Source organism: Heteronotia binoei, chromosome 21 (assembly GCF_032191835.1).
Source record: "Heteronotia binoei isolate CCM8104 ecotype False Entrance Well chromosome 21, APGP_CSIRO_Hbin_v1, whole genome shotgun sequence".
Taxonomy (NCBI): Eukaryota; Metazoa; Chordata; class Lepidosauria; order Squamata; family Gekkonidae; genus Heteronotia; species Heteronotia binoei.
This window is the reverse complement of record NC_083243.1, coordinates 123,352,328-123,367,657: the sequence shown is the minus strand read 5'-3', so window position 1 is coordinate 123,367,657 and position 15,330 is coordinate 123,352,328. Positions and strand designations below refer to the sequence as shown.

Below are 15,330 nucleotides of genomic sequence, written 5' to 3'. Positions count from 1 at the left end.
ATTGAAGCTTAATCCAGCTAAAATGGAGGACCTGTACCTGGGCTGGGAGGAGGGGATTAGGATCGGGAATCCAGCTCCCAACCCTAGATGGTATGTCTTCAATGTTGGCTCAGAAGGTGAAGAGTTTGGGAGTGACACTGGATGCCTCACTTTCAATGGAGGCACAGGTCACAGCAGTTGCTTGGTCTGCCTTTTACCATCTTCTGCAGGCCAGGCAGCTAGTGCCCTACCTATCCCCCAGGACCTAGCTACAGTGATCCATGCAACTGTCACTTCCAGCTTGGATTACTGTAACTCGCAGGCTTACCCTTGTGACTGATCTGGAAACTCCAGCTGGTTCAGAATGCAACTGCTTGGCTGTTGATAACACTGCCTAGCCATGCACACATCCAGCCAGCACTGTGCAAACTGCACTGGTATCAACTGAGTACTGGATCAGTTTCAAGGTTTTAGTTTTAACTTTCAAACCCTTACATGGTCTGGGACTGACATATCTACAGGATTGCCTCTCCCCATATATGCCCCGGAGAACACTACAATCTGGCCCCCAACATCTGCTGACCGCCCCTGGCCCAAAGGATGTCCAACTAGCCTCGACCAGGGCCATGGCCTTTTTGGCCTTGGTCTTAGTCTGGTGGAATCAACTACTACTACTACTACAAGAACTTTGTGAGGTAGGTTATGCTGAGAGTATGTGGCAAGAGCAAAGTCACCCAAGCAGCTTTCATGGCTGAAAGGAGGATTTGAACTCAGGTCTCCTAAGAGCCTAATCTGACACTCTTATCTGCTACACTATGCAGGCTTTCATGCCTTCCCCTTCGTATACACTGTGTTTTTTTCATCACTTGAGCCAAAAAGATTGCTAATCCCTGACTTAGAAAACCATGGAGGGGGAGGTCTTTTGGGATGGGGTGAGTGTTCCAAAGTGCCTCCTGAACTTATTAAGGAGTAATTTACAAATCAATGTGTACCTACCTACCCATCTGCCATCCATCTGCCCACATTATGTAGTGCAAAAGTGCCAGACTGTCAAATATAAACAAGGGCTCACCTGATAAGATCCAATGGCTGTTCTTTGTAAAACTGGAAAAACCTTGCCCATTCCGTGTATAGTGTATATCTTTCATTGTCACACTTTGGATCATTTGACTTCTTCCAGTACTGGCACTGCATCCATGTGAATACATAGATAAAGCAACAAAACATAAGCAGGTCATTAAATGACTGGTATCACAGGTTTTAAATGTCACAACACTTCCTTTTTCTCTCTCCAAATTCCAAATAAATACCAGGAGTGTCATTTTGGATTGCAGTATGTATACAGTAGAGTGGAGGAAGCCACCAATATTCAGAGGATTGTAGTATACACTATGAACTTATTTTATATGAAACTATGAGAGGAATTCATTGCTATAAATGGAACCTACGTGTGAAAAAAAAAATCAAATTCTCAAACATAAAAAATAAAGAAAATAAAATAACAAACATTCTAGTTCTTTTTTAAATTCTGTTTAAACAACAGCTAATAAAAAAAGCATCAGCTAGAAGCTCAGTATAATAGAATTAAGGTAACATTTTCCCAAATGTAGTCTTTGTAACAAATTATATACCCTGGCAGACTTTGAACAAAAATAAAGAAATGAAATCCCAAAATGTGCACCAGTGCTCAACATCCACCACCAGATGGCACTGTATCATTAAACTCCAGTGCTACCTTGTCATCCCAGTTTGACAGCACATCTGAAATTTACCTTCCCCCTCTTCCTATCCTCCCCAGAGGGTTGCACAGGTGCTATCTTAGCTCAGCTAAATGTCTTTATACACATATGTCATAAGCAATTTCCACAGTAATAGTCACAATTACAGAAGATTACAGTTATTACTTGCATATTGACTACAAGGCAGAGCAGATCATGGTGTCAGTAAAAATGCAGCTTTCAAAAACAAAGGTGCCAAAGAAAATAGGGGAAGTCTAAATACTTACATCATGGAGAGGGTAAGCACCAGTGTAGGTACCATTGTTTAGCAGTCTTTTAATCCCAAACTTCTTCTTCCCTTCTTCCGTTCCATAGGGACATCTTGATAAAATATAGTAAACCTAAAAGCACCACAGTTTAATATTAATACTGAACCCACCTTCATAGTTCCATGAAAGCTGAAAAGCAAGCTCCAGCTCTCCTAACTTTTCTTGGTCTGACCCAATGAAGAATAACTAACCCCTCTTTTAAAAACCAACCTCTCAGTGTGAGCACTTGTTGGGCAGAGAAAGTGAAGGACTGAATAAGTCCCCTCCATGTACTGCCTCCTGAACAAATAATGGGCATACTAGCTTCCTTGCATACAACTTTGGCATTGGATCAGAAGAAAACCACACATATGGCACCCAATTGCACAAATGATTCCCTAACCATCTACACATATGTGTGGATGTTTGCTGGATCTGGGATTTTGAATTTTACAGCACCTACAATAATTGATGCTGACATTCTTCTATTATATTATAAACTCCAGACTGTTAATGGTGCCAGCATTGACAGTTGTGAGTAGCTTGATCTCATATCAGCAGTGGGCCCATGTTGCTGAGATCCTCCTCTTTTTAAATCCAAGGACTATAATCCTTTCCCAAGGTGCAAGTATTTGGGGGATAAAAGAATATGTTTCTCAGAGCCAGAATCTTGCCTGATATACTGGGATATTTCTTAAATCTGTGCTTATAAATATTTAAACTTAGCACTTATTTGTAGCCATACTTTACCCCATTTATGTTTGTGTACCAGAAAGATCTATTAGGACTGGCCAAATTTCATGAACAAACTTGCATTTGTTCCAAGTCTGTGAGTTACAAAGAACTTTCTATGCTGTGGGTTAACTGAGCCACCTACCTCATGCTTCTGAACTTTTCCCTTACACAAACCAATGATGTTTTTCTCATAATATGAGACTTGGTGTTGGTGCAGAATTGCAAAGGAAATGTAATGTTGTACCATTTTTATAATGGGTGGATTATAGAAGGGTGGGTCTTTGAGCCAGAACTGATTGGCATCACTACTCACAATTCTGTTTCTAACTGATGGAGAGAAAAATGTCTGTTCATCACGAATGAGATAGAGTTCCTGCCTTTCCTTGCTGAATGCGGCTGTGAAGTAGTCTGGTTCTGGATGCATCACATTCTCAGGTAGCCTGAATGGCTGAGTCATACAGTCGAGGGGGTTGTCTACAGCACAAGTGATATCATTTTCCTTTATGGGCACTTTGATATTCAGCACTTCAGCATATGTAGTCAAGACTTCCCACGGTGCATGAATCTTCACAAAATAAGTTTTGCCATTTTCAGATTCCTACAAATGAAGAGATAATGACTGATGTTAAACTAAGCAGTACTGAACAGTAAAAACCATACCACTTGAAGAAGATACATATCTGTTTTTTCCCCCTTAAGTGAACACCTTGAGGATGTATGCTGGAGAACCATGAACAGCATCCGATAAATGTGTATATAAGCCCTGTTCACAAGTTACAGTGAATGCACATCCAAGCTGTGTAGTATACACTTGATTATTTTCTAAGTGTGTTGAGTAATTCTTATGTACTGTTAACCAAATTGCCTTTTTGTATAAATTTGGGGAATTTTAGTTAGGAGGGCAAGATGGCAAAAATAGCACGGGAGCAGTACCTGTGTCTACCAGAGTCAGTTTTTTCCAAGAAACCCTTCGTTAATGAAGAGAGTTTTAAAATTAAAGCAAATTATATTTATTGAGGAAAACGTCAAACATACAAGATTTAAAAAAACCACACGTTCAGCATAAGCAATTCAGAACTAGAAAAAATTGATATGAAATGACAAGGACATTTGCATTAGCAGGAGATATCGTTGAGGGGGTTATATTTTACCTATCCTGGAGAGAAGCAGAGAGTCCGCAGTGAGGATGAGAGTGAGGGGGAGGGTAGCATGAAATGACCAGTTTAGGACCAGTAATGGACCTAAACTGATCAGGAATGGGGATAACTCTTCCAGAAAAAGGTAAGGGTCTGTAAAGAGTCACACCTGAATGGCAGAGGGATCTGCCTTAAATACCCAAATTCATAACCTGAGGCAAGAACCCTCAATGGGGCTTCCTGACAGAATAATGATTCCTAGGATGTTTTGACAAAAGACACCCAGAGAGTGATAATAGCTTATCTGAGTGGATCATATGCTTAAAACAATGTGGGTAATTTAGAGTCTAATGTTTGCTATTGTGAGACCTCTTGGGGAAACATATGGAAAAAAAGAAATTGGGAAGAGAGGAGGTGGGTGATGGAGAGGGATCTGTCCAACAATGATCTATTGACAGAAGTGATTTTCCTGGATAGGTGACCAGAAGAGTCTTTTGTTCATCTGCAAGTGCTGCAGATATTCCTTTGTTTAAGCTGGGTAGTTCACATTTACATATGCAAGAGTGCTGGAATGTGGGATGTGTTGTCCTTATTGAAAACCTCCAGGAGCATGGCTTCCCCTTGGTTGCTGTTTGTGTCTCCATGAAGACGGGGTTGCAGCTGTTTGTCTGCAGTGACGATGCAGCAAAGGAGATGAAGCACAATCAGGAGTCTTTAGGATTCTGTGAGCAGGAGCTACCAGTCATGTAGTAATCCAAGAAGAGATGCCCTGAGCCTGGCTTGGTTCAGCATAGCAACAGTCCATAAGGGCCAACTGCCCATAACTGGCATGGTGCAGATGCCAACCTGTATACCGTCCATTGCAACATGGGGATTTACTGAAAATCATAGTCCTTGGGCAAAAGTATGGCCGAACATGTGATGCAAACTCCACATTTATCCAGGTACTGGTCCCTGGATCATTCATAAAGTGAACACATATTGGGTCTTTCTTACAAATTGATGTGCATATGCAGAGGCAGAATGTACATGTGTGAATAGTTCTAACACGTAAAATGTGAACAGGGCTAATGTGTACACACCTTGAACAGGGCTAAAGTGTCAGACACTGCAACGACCTCTCGGAGCCCTTCCCAATAGGCACAGGTGTAAAGCAAGGCTGCGTTCTCGCGCCAATTCTCTTTACGATCTCCACCCGCCGGCACCCCAGGAAGATTATCACCCTCCCTGCATCGCTGTGGGTGAATCAGTTCTGAAGACAGTCGAGCAGTTCAGCTACCTGGGGTGCATCATCTCCTCAGATGCCAAGATCAACAAGGAGATTGACAACAGGCTGGCAAAGGCAAACCGTGCATTTGGCCGACTGCATAAAAGGGTGTGGAGCAACAAGCATCTGAAAAAAGGCACAAAGATCAATGTTTACAAAGCGGTTGTGATGACAACCCTCATCTACGGCTCCGAATTGTGGGTTTTATACCGTCATCACCTGCGACTCCTTGAGCGCTTTCATCAGCGCTGCCTTTGCACCATCCTCAACATCCACTGGAGTGACTTTGTGACCAACACTGAAGTCCTCAAGAGGGCGGAGGTTACAAGCATCGAGGCACTGCTGTTGAAGACGCAGCAGCGCTGGGCAGGGCATATTTCTAGGATGGAAAACCACCGCCTTCCCAAGATTGCTCTGTATGGCGAACTTTCCACCGGCCATCGAAATAGAGGGGCACCAAAGAAGAGATACAAGGACTCCTTGAAGAAATCCCTTGGCACCTGTCGCATCAACCATCACCAGTGGTCTGACCTAGCCTCAGATCGCAAAGCATGGAGGCACACCATCCACCAGGCTGTCTCTTCCTTTGAGAACGCACGCATAGCTGGTCTTGAGGACAAAAGGAGATTGAGGAAGAATCACACTGCTACAGCACCAACCCCAAATCAGACTTTTCCCTGCAGCCACTGTGGCCGGATCTGCCTGTCCCGCATTGGTCTTGTCAGCCACCAGCGAGCCTGCAGCAGACGTGGACTACTACACCCTTCTTAAATCTTCGTTCGCGAAGTCAAGCCGAGAACTGAATAATTATCAAGAAAAATGGTCTCTACATCAGGTTTTGTTTTAAATTTGAAGCACTGAACATATAAAACAATAGCTATAAAATGCTGAATATTGAAAACTTGTATTTCTTCTGCAAAGCCTTTCTTGTCACTCACAATATGAGAATTTGTGCACATTCAATGAAATTGCTGAGCAGTCAGGTTAGAATGGATAAAAGGAAGTACTTCTTCACGCAAAGGATGATTAACACATGCAATTCACTGCCACAGGAGGTGGCGGCGGCTACAAGCATAGACAGCTTCAAGAGGTCGGAACTCTCTGTCTGGCTCAATGATGCTCTGTATTCTTGGTGCTTGGAGGGGGCACAGTGAGAGACTTCTAGTGTCCTGGCCCCAGTGGCGGACCGCCTGATGGTGCCTGTTTCAACAAGGCCTGATTCAACAAGGCTTCTTTTATGTTCTTATGTGCAAGCTTCTTCTACAACTGCAACTACTGAACTCTACTATGGGTCTTGGTAATCCTTTCTAAAATTCTCAGTGATATAAGGGAACAAGATTGCAACCTCTGAGTATGAGCTGCAAAGAAGCCCTTTAACTCTAAGCCCCTTACAGTAGGCACACCTGGGATTAGGAGACTTCTTAAGATTGTAGCTCCTTACCAGAGGTGTTGTGACTGCTCCCCCAAGTCAAAGCAGCACCACTAGCTGCTGCATAACAGTGGGGCTAAGCAATTTCTCAATCTTAGCTCTCCCTAAGGCTTGTTAGGCCTAAGGGTGGCCACAGGGACATGATTACAGAATTTCACAGTGTTCTGAGACACAGCTGATTTGGACAGCAGATAGAATGTCCTTCACTACATATGGTGTCCTACATAAGCGGGACAGATGTTTGACATCAAAATAAATGTTAAAAACTGTACAGAGAGCATTCAAGGTTCAATCTACAGTTTAGCAACCTCATTTCAATTTTTATGTTTCCATATTCTTACTCTTAAATATGTACAAATGGAGAACCTGCAAAGACTTGGAGGGTCACTTCATTTCCTCCTGTATGCCCATTCCCACACTATTCCCTTTTTTCTGTCCCCCAGCAGCACTCAATATCCTCTCCCCATCTCTGCTTCCTTTTTTTCTTCCCACTCACCAACCAACCTTTCTTTTATCTGCTCTCCTACTTCAGCTTTGTTTTTTATTTATATCACCTTTCTTTCCTGTGGGGACCCACCATCATTCTCCTCTCCTCTATTTTAGCCTCACAATGTTTGTATGAGATAGATTAGTCTGAAAGAGAGGGATTGGCTCAAGGTCACTCAGTAACCTTCCATGGCACAGTTGGGATTTCACAGTGGGTGTTGCTAATCCTAATCTGACAGCCTGATTACTATATCACAATGGCTCTCAGGTTTCCTTCCTTCTCTCCCCCGGGGAGAAAAATCAGGACAAGTGGCAAAAATCATGTGGTAGCAAGTCAAGTGAATTATATGTTGTCTATTGCTGGCCACAGCCAGGCCATATGAATGAAGGCTATTGTTGGGCCCAGGTGAGTTGTACGGTATCAAGTAATCCTGGGTGAATTGTGCAAACTGTATAGGATGAAGGGCTGGTAGCTGACGATGTCAAAGACTAAAACAGCCCTGAAAGAACCCGCCCTGAGCCTGCTTTGGCGAGGAGGGCAGGATATAAATAAATAAATAAAATTATGGACAGAAACCAAAGCCTGAAGGCTGGTGATACTATTATGGTGATACTATTATTATGAGAGCCAGTTTGGTGTAGTGGTTAAGTGTGTGGACTCTTATCTGGAAGAACCATGTTTGATTCCTAACTCCTCCACTTGCAACTGCTGGAATGGCCTTGGGTTAGCCATAGCTATGGCAGAGGTTGTCCTTGAAAGGGCAGCTGCTGTGAGAGTCCTCTCAGCCGCACCCACCTCACAGGGTGTCTGTTGTGGGGGAGGAAGATAAAGGAGATTGTGAGCCTCTCTGAGACTCTGCGATTCGGAGTAGAGGGCAGGATATAAATCCAATATCTTCTTTTTCTATTATGGTTGCCTAGCAACAGCTGCTGAGAACATTTATTTCTTAAAGCTACAGATGCTGCTTGAAGTTAACTCCTCAAATTTATTTTATTTTTTTACGCTTCAGATTTTTGGGTAAACTTGGGGCTTTTCTCATGTTTGTCTGGTCTGTTCATGGCCCCAGTCTCAAAATTTCATTATACACAGATGAGGCCACGCTGTGAATTAAATATATTGATAAAGTTTATATATAATCTATATTGCTTCTTTACCTTTTTGTCTTCAGTTTCTAGTTCCAGACCTGCCTTTTCTAGATTGTTTTCAAATTCTCTTCTCCTCTCCTAAAACAACACAGATCTTTATGTTATTTTTAAATAACAGTGCTTAAATTTTATATATATAGATGCAATAATAAAATTATTATTCTGTTTTTTGTAGATACGTAAAACAAACAAAATATAATAAACACGAACAGCATAAAACTCAAAACTTAAAATAAATAAACAAATTGGAAAACAGCAGTTACAATACTGAAGAAAAAATGGGGAATATATTTATACATGCAGGGCTTAAGTCCATTAGGTATAAATGGAGCAATACCAAGTAAATCCTGCTTTCACATCCAGTGGCACCTCTAAGACCAACAAAAGTTTATTCAAGGCATGAGCTTTAGTGTGCAAGCACACTTTTTCAGAAATGGAAGTTAACATTTCATATCTATATCTATAGACAGATGCCCACCTCCCTCCCTCTCTCTCTGTATGTATGTATGTATGTGTGTGTGTGTGTGTGTGTGTGTGTGTATACAGTAGAATACAGTAGAATACAGAAACAGGATAGAGGATGGCCTTGACAGGCTGGAAAACTGGGCTAAAACCAATAAACCAATGAGTCCGCTTGCGGAGAGGGCGGGATATAAATTGAATGTAATAAATAAATGAATGAATGAATGAATGAATGAATGAATGAATGAATGAATTTTAACAGGGATAAATGTAAAGTTTTGCATTTAGGTAGGAAAAATCCAAGGCATGGTTATAGGATGGGGAACACTTGTCTTAGCAGTAATATGTATGAAAAGGATCTATGGGTCTTAGTGGATCATATGCTGAACATGAGTCAACAGTATGATGTGATGGCTAAAAAGGCGAATGCAATTTTGGGTTGTACCAACAGAAGTATAGTGTCCAGATCACGTGAAGTGATGATATCACTTTAATCTGCTCTGGTAAGACCTCACTTGGAGTATTGTGTTCAGTTTTGGGCACCACATTTTAAGAAGGATATAGACAAGCTGGAACGGATCCAGAGGAGGGCAACGAAGATGGTGAGGGGTCTGGAGACCAAGTCCTATGAGGAAAGGTTGAAGGAGCTGGGGATGTTTAGCCTGGAGAGGAGATGGCTAAGAGGTGATATGATCACCATCTTCAAGTACTTGAAGGGCTGTCATATAGAGGATGGTGCGGAATTGTTTTCTGTGGCCCCAGAAGATAGGACCAGAACCAGTGGGTTGAAATTAAAACAAAAGAGTTTCTGGCTCAACATTAGGAAGAACTTCCTGACTGTTAGAGAGGTTCCTCAGTGGAACAGGCTTCCTTGGGAGGTGGTGGGTTCTCCTTCCATGGAAGTTTTTAAACAGAGGCTAGATGGCCATCTGACAGCAATGAAGATCCTGTGAATTCAGGGGGAGGTATTTGTGAGTTTCCTGCATTGTGCAGGGGGATGGACTAGATGACCCTGGAGGTCCCTTCGAACTCTATGATTCTGTATATATATATATATATGGCTTTTCTTTGTAGCAGGAACTCCTTGGCATATTAGGCCACACACCCCTGATGTAGCCAATCCTCCAAGGGTTTACAGGGCTCTTAGTACAGGGTCTACTGTAAGCTCAAGGAGGATTGCCTACATCAGGGGTGTGTGGCCTAATATGCAAAGAAGTTCCTGCTACAAAAAAGCCCTATAGATTAGATTAGATAGATAGATAGATAGATAGATAGATAGATAGATAGATAGATAGATAGATAGATAGATAGATAGATAGATAGATAGATAGATGGATGGACGGACAGATGCCTTTACGTAAGTGAACAGCAAATTAGCATACAACTTTGTAATTTATTGATTTTATTGAATATTATTGCTTTAAGTGTTTTACATCTTGTTGTTTTATTGGTTGTTAGCTGTCCCATATGGAGGTATAAATTAAATAAATAAAATAAACTTAATGAAGATGTTTTGACATATGCAAATAGTAAATAGTAATAACAAGCTCTGTTTAGGTCACAATAGTTTATAGTTTATATCTGAACTGGCAGAAGACTGACCAAGAGAGAGATCTTGAGGTAGTGGTAGATAACTCACTGAAAATGTCAAGACAGTGTGCGATTGCAATAAAAAGGCCAATGCCATGTTGGGAATTATTAGGAAGGGAATTGAAAACAAATCAGCCAGTATCATAATGCCCCTGTATAATGCCATCTCATTTGGAATACTGTGTACAATTCTGGTCACCGCATCTCAAAAAGGATATTATAGCATTGGAAAAAGTCCAGAAAAGGGCAACTAGAATAATTAAAGGGTTAGAACACTTTCCCTATGAAGAAAGGTTAAAACGCTTGGGGCTCTTTAGCTTGGAGAAATGTCGATGGCAGGGTGACATGATAGAGGTTTACAAGATTATGCATGGGATGGAGAAGGTAGAGAAAGAAGTACTTTTCTCCCTTTCTCACAATACAAGAACTCGTGGGCATTCAATGAAATTGCTGAGCAGTCGGGTTAGAACGGATAAAAGGAAGTACTTCTTCACCCAAAGGGTGATTAACATGTGGAATTCATTGCCACAGGATGTGGTGGCGGCTACAAGCATAGCCAGCTTCAAGAGGGGTTTGAATAAAAATATGGAGCAGAGCTCCATCAGTGACTATTAGCCACAGCATATTATTGGAACTGTCTGGGGCAGTGATGCTCTCATTCTTGGTCCTTGTGGGAGAGGACAAAGTGGAAGGGCTTCTAGCCCAACTTGTGAACCTCCTGATAGCACTTGGTTGTTGTTTTTTTGGCCACTGTGTGACACAGAGTGTTGGACTGGATGGGCCATTGGCCTGATCCAACATGGCTTCTCTTATGCTCTTATGTTCTTATGTAATATGTTTGGATTTAATTACAGGGTGGGGGGAACCAGTGGCACAATACATATGTCAAAGAAGGAGACTAATGTGTAAAGGTTTCTTTCTTAATCATTAAGAGCAATTGAGACTCTGCTGTTATGTTCCATTCATCTCTTTTCACGACTGGAGTTAGCTGACAGCATCCTTTCCTTTGAGGTGGGGTGCTGTATTATGTCACAAGAAGAACACATTCCAATATTCATTGCTTTACATTACATTCACTATTCCAAAAAAGAAATCCACTAAAATACAGAGGATATTTAGCCCAGGACTCAACCCAGGGATATTGGTTTCTTATCTCCTTAAACTCATTCAGTCCTTAGATATGTTTTCTCACCAAAAAGGGCTAAACATCCTCTGTATTTTAATATATTTGGGGGTTTTGGACTAGTATATTGGAATAGTGGATGATGATGATGATACTGGATTTATAACCCACCCTATACTCTCAGAGTGGTTACAATCTCCTTTACCTCCCCCCCCCCCAAAAAAACCCCCAGACACCCTGTGAGGTAGGTGGGACTGAGAGAGCTCTTACAGCAGCTGCCCTTCCAAGGACAACTCTTACAAGAGCTATGGTTGACCCAAGGCCATTCTAGCAGCTGCATGTGGAGGAGTGGGGAATCAAACCCGGTTCTCCCAGATAAGAGTCAACGCACTTAACCACTACATCAAACTGACACATTGCATGTAATGTAATGCAATAAATATTGAGATGTGTTCTTCCGACATAACACCACCCCACCTCAAAGGAAAGGATGCTGTCAGCTTGAGAGGAGACAAATGGAATGTTACAGCAGAATCTCAATTACTGTTTAAATTACTGATTACAACAAATACAGATTTAAAAAGATATTTTTACATATTAGTCTCCTACTATGACATATTTATTGATTCACTGATTTTTCCCTGTTATTAAATCCAAACATATTGTGACCTATGAACTTATCTTGCTATTACTTTTAAAAAATTCCATAAAAGAGAAGGATGCTGTCAGCTTGAGAGGAGACAAATGGAATGTTACAGCAGAATCTCAATTACTGTTTAAATTACTGATTACAACAAATACAGATTTAAAAAGATATTTTTACATATTAGTCTCCTACTATGACATATTTATTGATTCACTGATTTTTCCCTGTTATTAAATCCAAACATATTGTGACCTATGAACTTATCTTGCTATTACTTTTAAAAAATTCCATAAAAGAGAATTCTCTTCTATGGAATTTAAAAATAGTAATAGCAAGATAAGTTCAAGGAGACTGCGCCAGCCAGGAAAATGTCCTACCAAATGATCTCATGATACAAAAAGAACATGCAGGTGAGTCCATTATTACAAGGAAGTGCAGGGAGGCACATATACTGAAATTAGCACCAAATTGTTTTAATCTAATGTTTAATTTAAATGTTTTTATTGTTATTTTATTATGCATTGTGAACCGCCCTGAGACTGCTTTGGCAGGGAGGGCAGGATATAAATCAAATAAACATAAACATATGAATACTGTAACCCTATAAACCCCAGTTCCAAAATGTGACATATATAGCACTCATGATGCTTTGTTCTGGAATAACTTTTTATTTGTATAACCTGCACTCTTTGCATAATTGCTGTTCACCTTCAAGGGTTCAAAAACTTTCAAGATAAAAGCAGATCTCAATTCCAAAGTGCAGTTTAAGAATATATTCAAAAAACAGACCCAAAGTACAGTAGTTAAAGTTAATTATTCTTCTGAATGATGAATGTAATACATGTTATCTAAAATGATATGTCACTAACATAAATGAGGTCACTTTCTGATAACAATGCTGTCTGTTGCAGACATTAAAGTAATAAATAAAGGAGTGATTTTTAAAAGATAACATTCAATAGCATATTTACTCAGGCGTTCTCATGGAATGCTCTTGTTTTGCTAAGCCTTTTTCCTTCCAGATGTCTCCCACATCCCTGGATTGCATCTGTGATTATATTAAAGCTTTACCATTTTCTTAGATGATAGTGAAATCCATATAGTGGAGAGAAAGCTCTCACCACTGTGCTATTTTGAGTTGATGCTTGCTGTCATTTTGCTTTTGTAGCAAAGCAACATCAGACTAGGAGCATCATGAAAGTATGTCCTCTTTGTGGACATAACCATAGTGAAAATGAGGTATGCAACAGTGACAGATTCCAAACTTTGTAACTTGTCAAATTCTGATAATGGATAACAGAAAGGTCAAGTAACTGGGGCTCTCAGGCTTGGATCACATTCAGCATAAATCTCCCTGGCCTCCTCCTGTGATGTGTTTGGAGTTACCCTTGAACAGTATTCAGAAATTGCAGCTAGTGCAGAATGTTGTTGATAGACTGATGGCTGGAACCAGCTCCTGGGAACCCCAATACTACTGAAATTACACTGGCTACTGATTTAGATCTGCTCGCAAGCCTAATTCAAGGTGTTGGCTTTGTCCTCTTACAGCACAATCCGGGGGGGGGGGAGTATTTTGGGAGCAGACGAATCACTACGTGGGCGCAGGAAGGGTTTGCGCCGATGTATGACTGGCACCACCACAGTGGAGGGGAGTTACATGGGCGGGGGGCCACCCAAGCGCCACTCCGCCTGAGGGCAGCAGCGCCTGAGGACTGTGCCCAAGCATGGGCGGCAGTGAGGCAGAGTGTGACGTTCAGGCGGAGGGGGTGGAGTTGGGGGCGTGGCCAGGCTTAGGTGGCTTCCTGAGCAGTTTGGCTCATGACACGCCCCCCCCTAGAGGTACAACATTAAGCTTGCAAAAATAGTGGTGTGTCCCATAGGCACTCGTTGAAACTAAAAACAAAGGTGGCCTCCACCGCTGCGGAAGCTCGCAAATCCCTTAGGGAGCCGCATGATTGCCTCACCAATCCCCTCATGCCTCGGCCTGGCGAGCCCCCTCCCCGGCGCTCAATCGCACCCCCCCTCCTAGAAATACATCTGCTCTGCCTTGCACAACTCAGTTGTTAGGGACAGGTTCGCGTGGCGGGAAGTTCTGCTGGCGAGCTCCTGGCCATACAGACTTAAGAGTGAGAGACAAGCAGGCACATTGGTGAAGAGTTTTGCACTGCGTGGTTGCTTTGACAGTATCTTTGACTTGCAAGAGGGAGAGAGAGGTCTTCTCTTGTTAACTACTCTTATTTCCAGGTCTCCACAGGTTCCGAGCTCCTGGAGGCTCTGCATGAAAGGACTGTGGCCCATGGCTGGGTGAGTCCACTGCCCCCCCTGTCCTCCCCCTCCCCTCATTCTCAACCACTCGGTGTGTGAGCATCTCTGGCACTTGAACCCGGCAGTGGGCTCCAGCATGGGGCATTTGCTGAGCCCACTCCCCTGTGCTGCAGCCTGCTCCCTTCCCTTGGTCTGCCCTCTGCCGCATTCCCAACCCGTGGAAGGGCATGGGGGGGGGTGGCAGCTGCCCCGATGCAGGGAGGTGGGTCAGAGACTGTCTCTTTAAGAGAGCGCCTGGCTGAAATTCAACCTGCTCTTCCAGCTGCCGCCCCTGCAGGTGCTCTTAATCTCTGTCTCCGTTTTGCAGGTGGGACTCCCAACACAGAAGCTTCCATGTGTGTTGCTCCACTGCCCCCCCCCACAACTCCCTCAGCTGCTTCTGCCTGCCGCTTGGAATGGAGCCCCGCCCACGGCGAGACTGCCCAGAGCGCTCCAGGGAGACTGTTGCACTCTGTTCTAGAAAAATAAAGTCTGAGCTGTGCCCTCTGTTGTCTCTCCTACTTGGCAGGTGGGCAGACTTGGTTCTTGGAGGGGAATGGGCTATGAGCCGCCATGCTGCCTCGCGCGTGACTGGACAGGGGAGGGGGGGGTGCCGCCCCACAGTCTGCCTGGGCTGATGGCCTACCAAACCACACAGGGCTGTTGTGCGCTAGGCACTTGGGTGGGGGGCGCTGAAGTGGATGCATGCCCAGTGGCTTTGCACTCTGAGTTCTGTGGCCCCCAGGGGAAGTGTTCCTTACACATAACAGGGGGCGGCAGCAAGGCAACACCGGGGGGGGGGCTCCAGGGGGTGTCTTTCGAACTTCGTCTAGCCACTCCCAGACACACATTCCAGCCACTGTCTAGGATAGCGAACTCCTGCACTTGGCACTTCCTGCTTGTCCACGCATGCCTCTGCCTGCCTGCCTGCCATTGGCAGAGTCTCTGACAGTGGGAGGGAGTGGGGGGATTGACGGCCTCTCAGATGGGGGCTTTCCGCC

General features: G+C 43.1%; 1 protein-coding gene across 6 annotated transcripts in view; it reads right to left on the bottom strand.

Annotated features, from left to right (window-relative positions):
* The window catches only part of ANO5 (anoctamin 5), a 95,506-nt gene that overhangs the window by 32,470 nt on the left and 47,706 nt on the right, over positions 1-15,330 (bottom strand). For all 6 annotated transcript variants that reach the window (XM_060261479.1, XM_060261481.1, XM_060261477.1 and 3 more), the window contains 4 exons: positions 8,214-8,282; positions 3,054-3,338; positions 1,985-2,098; positions 1,052-1,167 (listed from right to left, as the gene is read on the bottom strand). In XM_060261479.1, the coding sequence (XP_060117462.1) occupies positions 1,052-1,167; positions 1,985-2,098; positions 3,054-3,338; positions 8,214-8,282 (584 nt within the window). The remainder of the gene's footprint in view (positions 1-1,051; positions 1,168-1,984; positions 2,099-3,053; positions 3,339-8,213; positions 8,283-15,330) is intronic.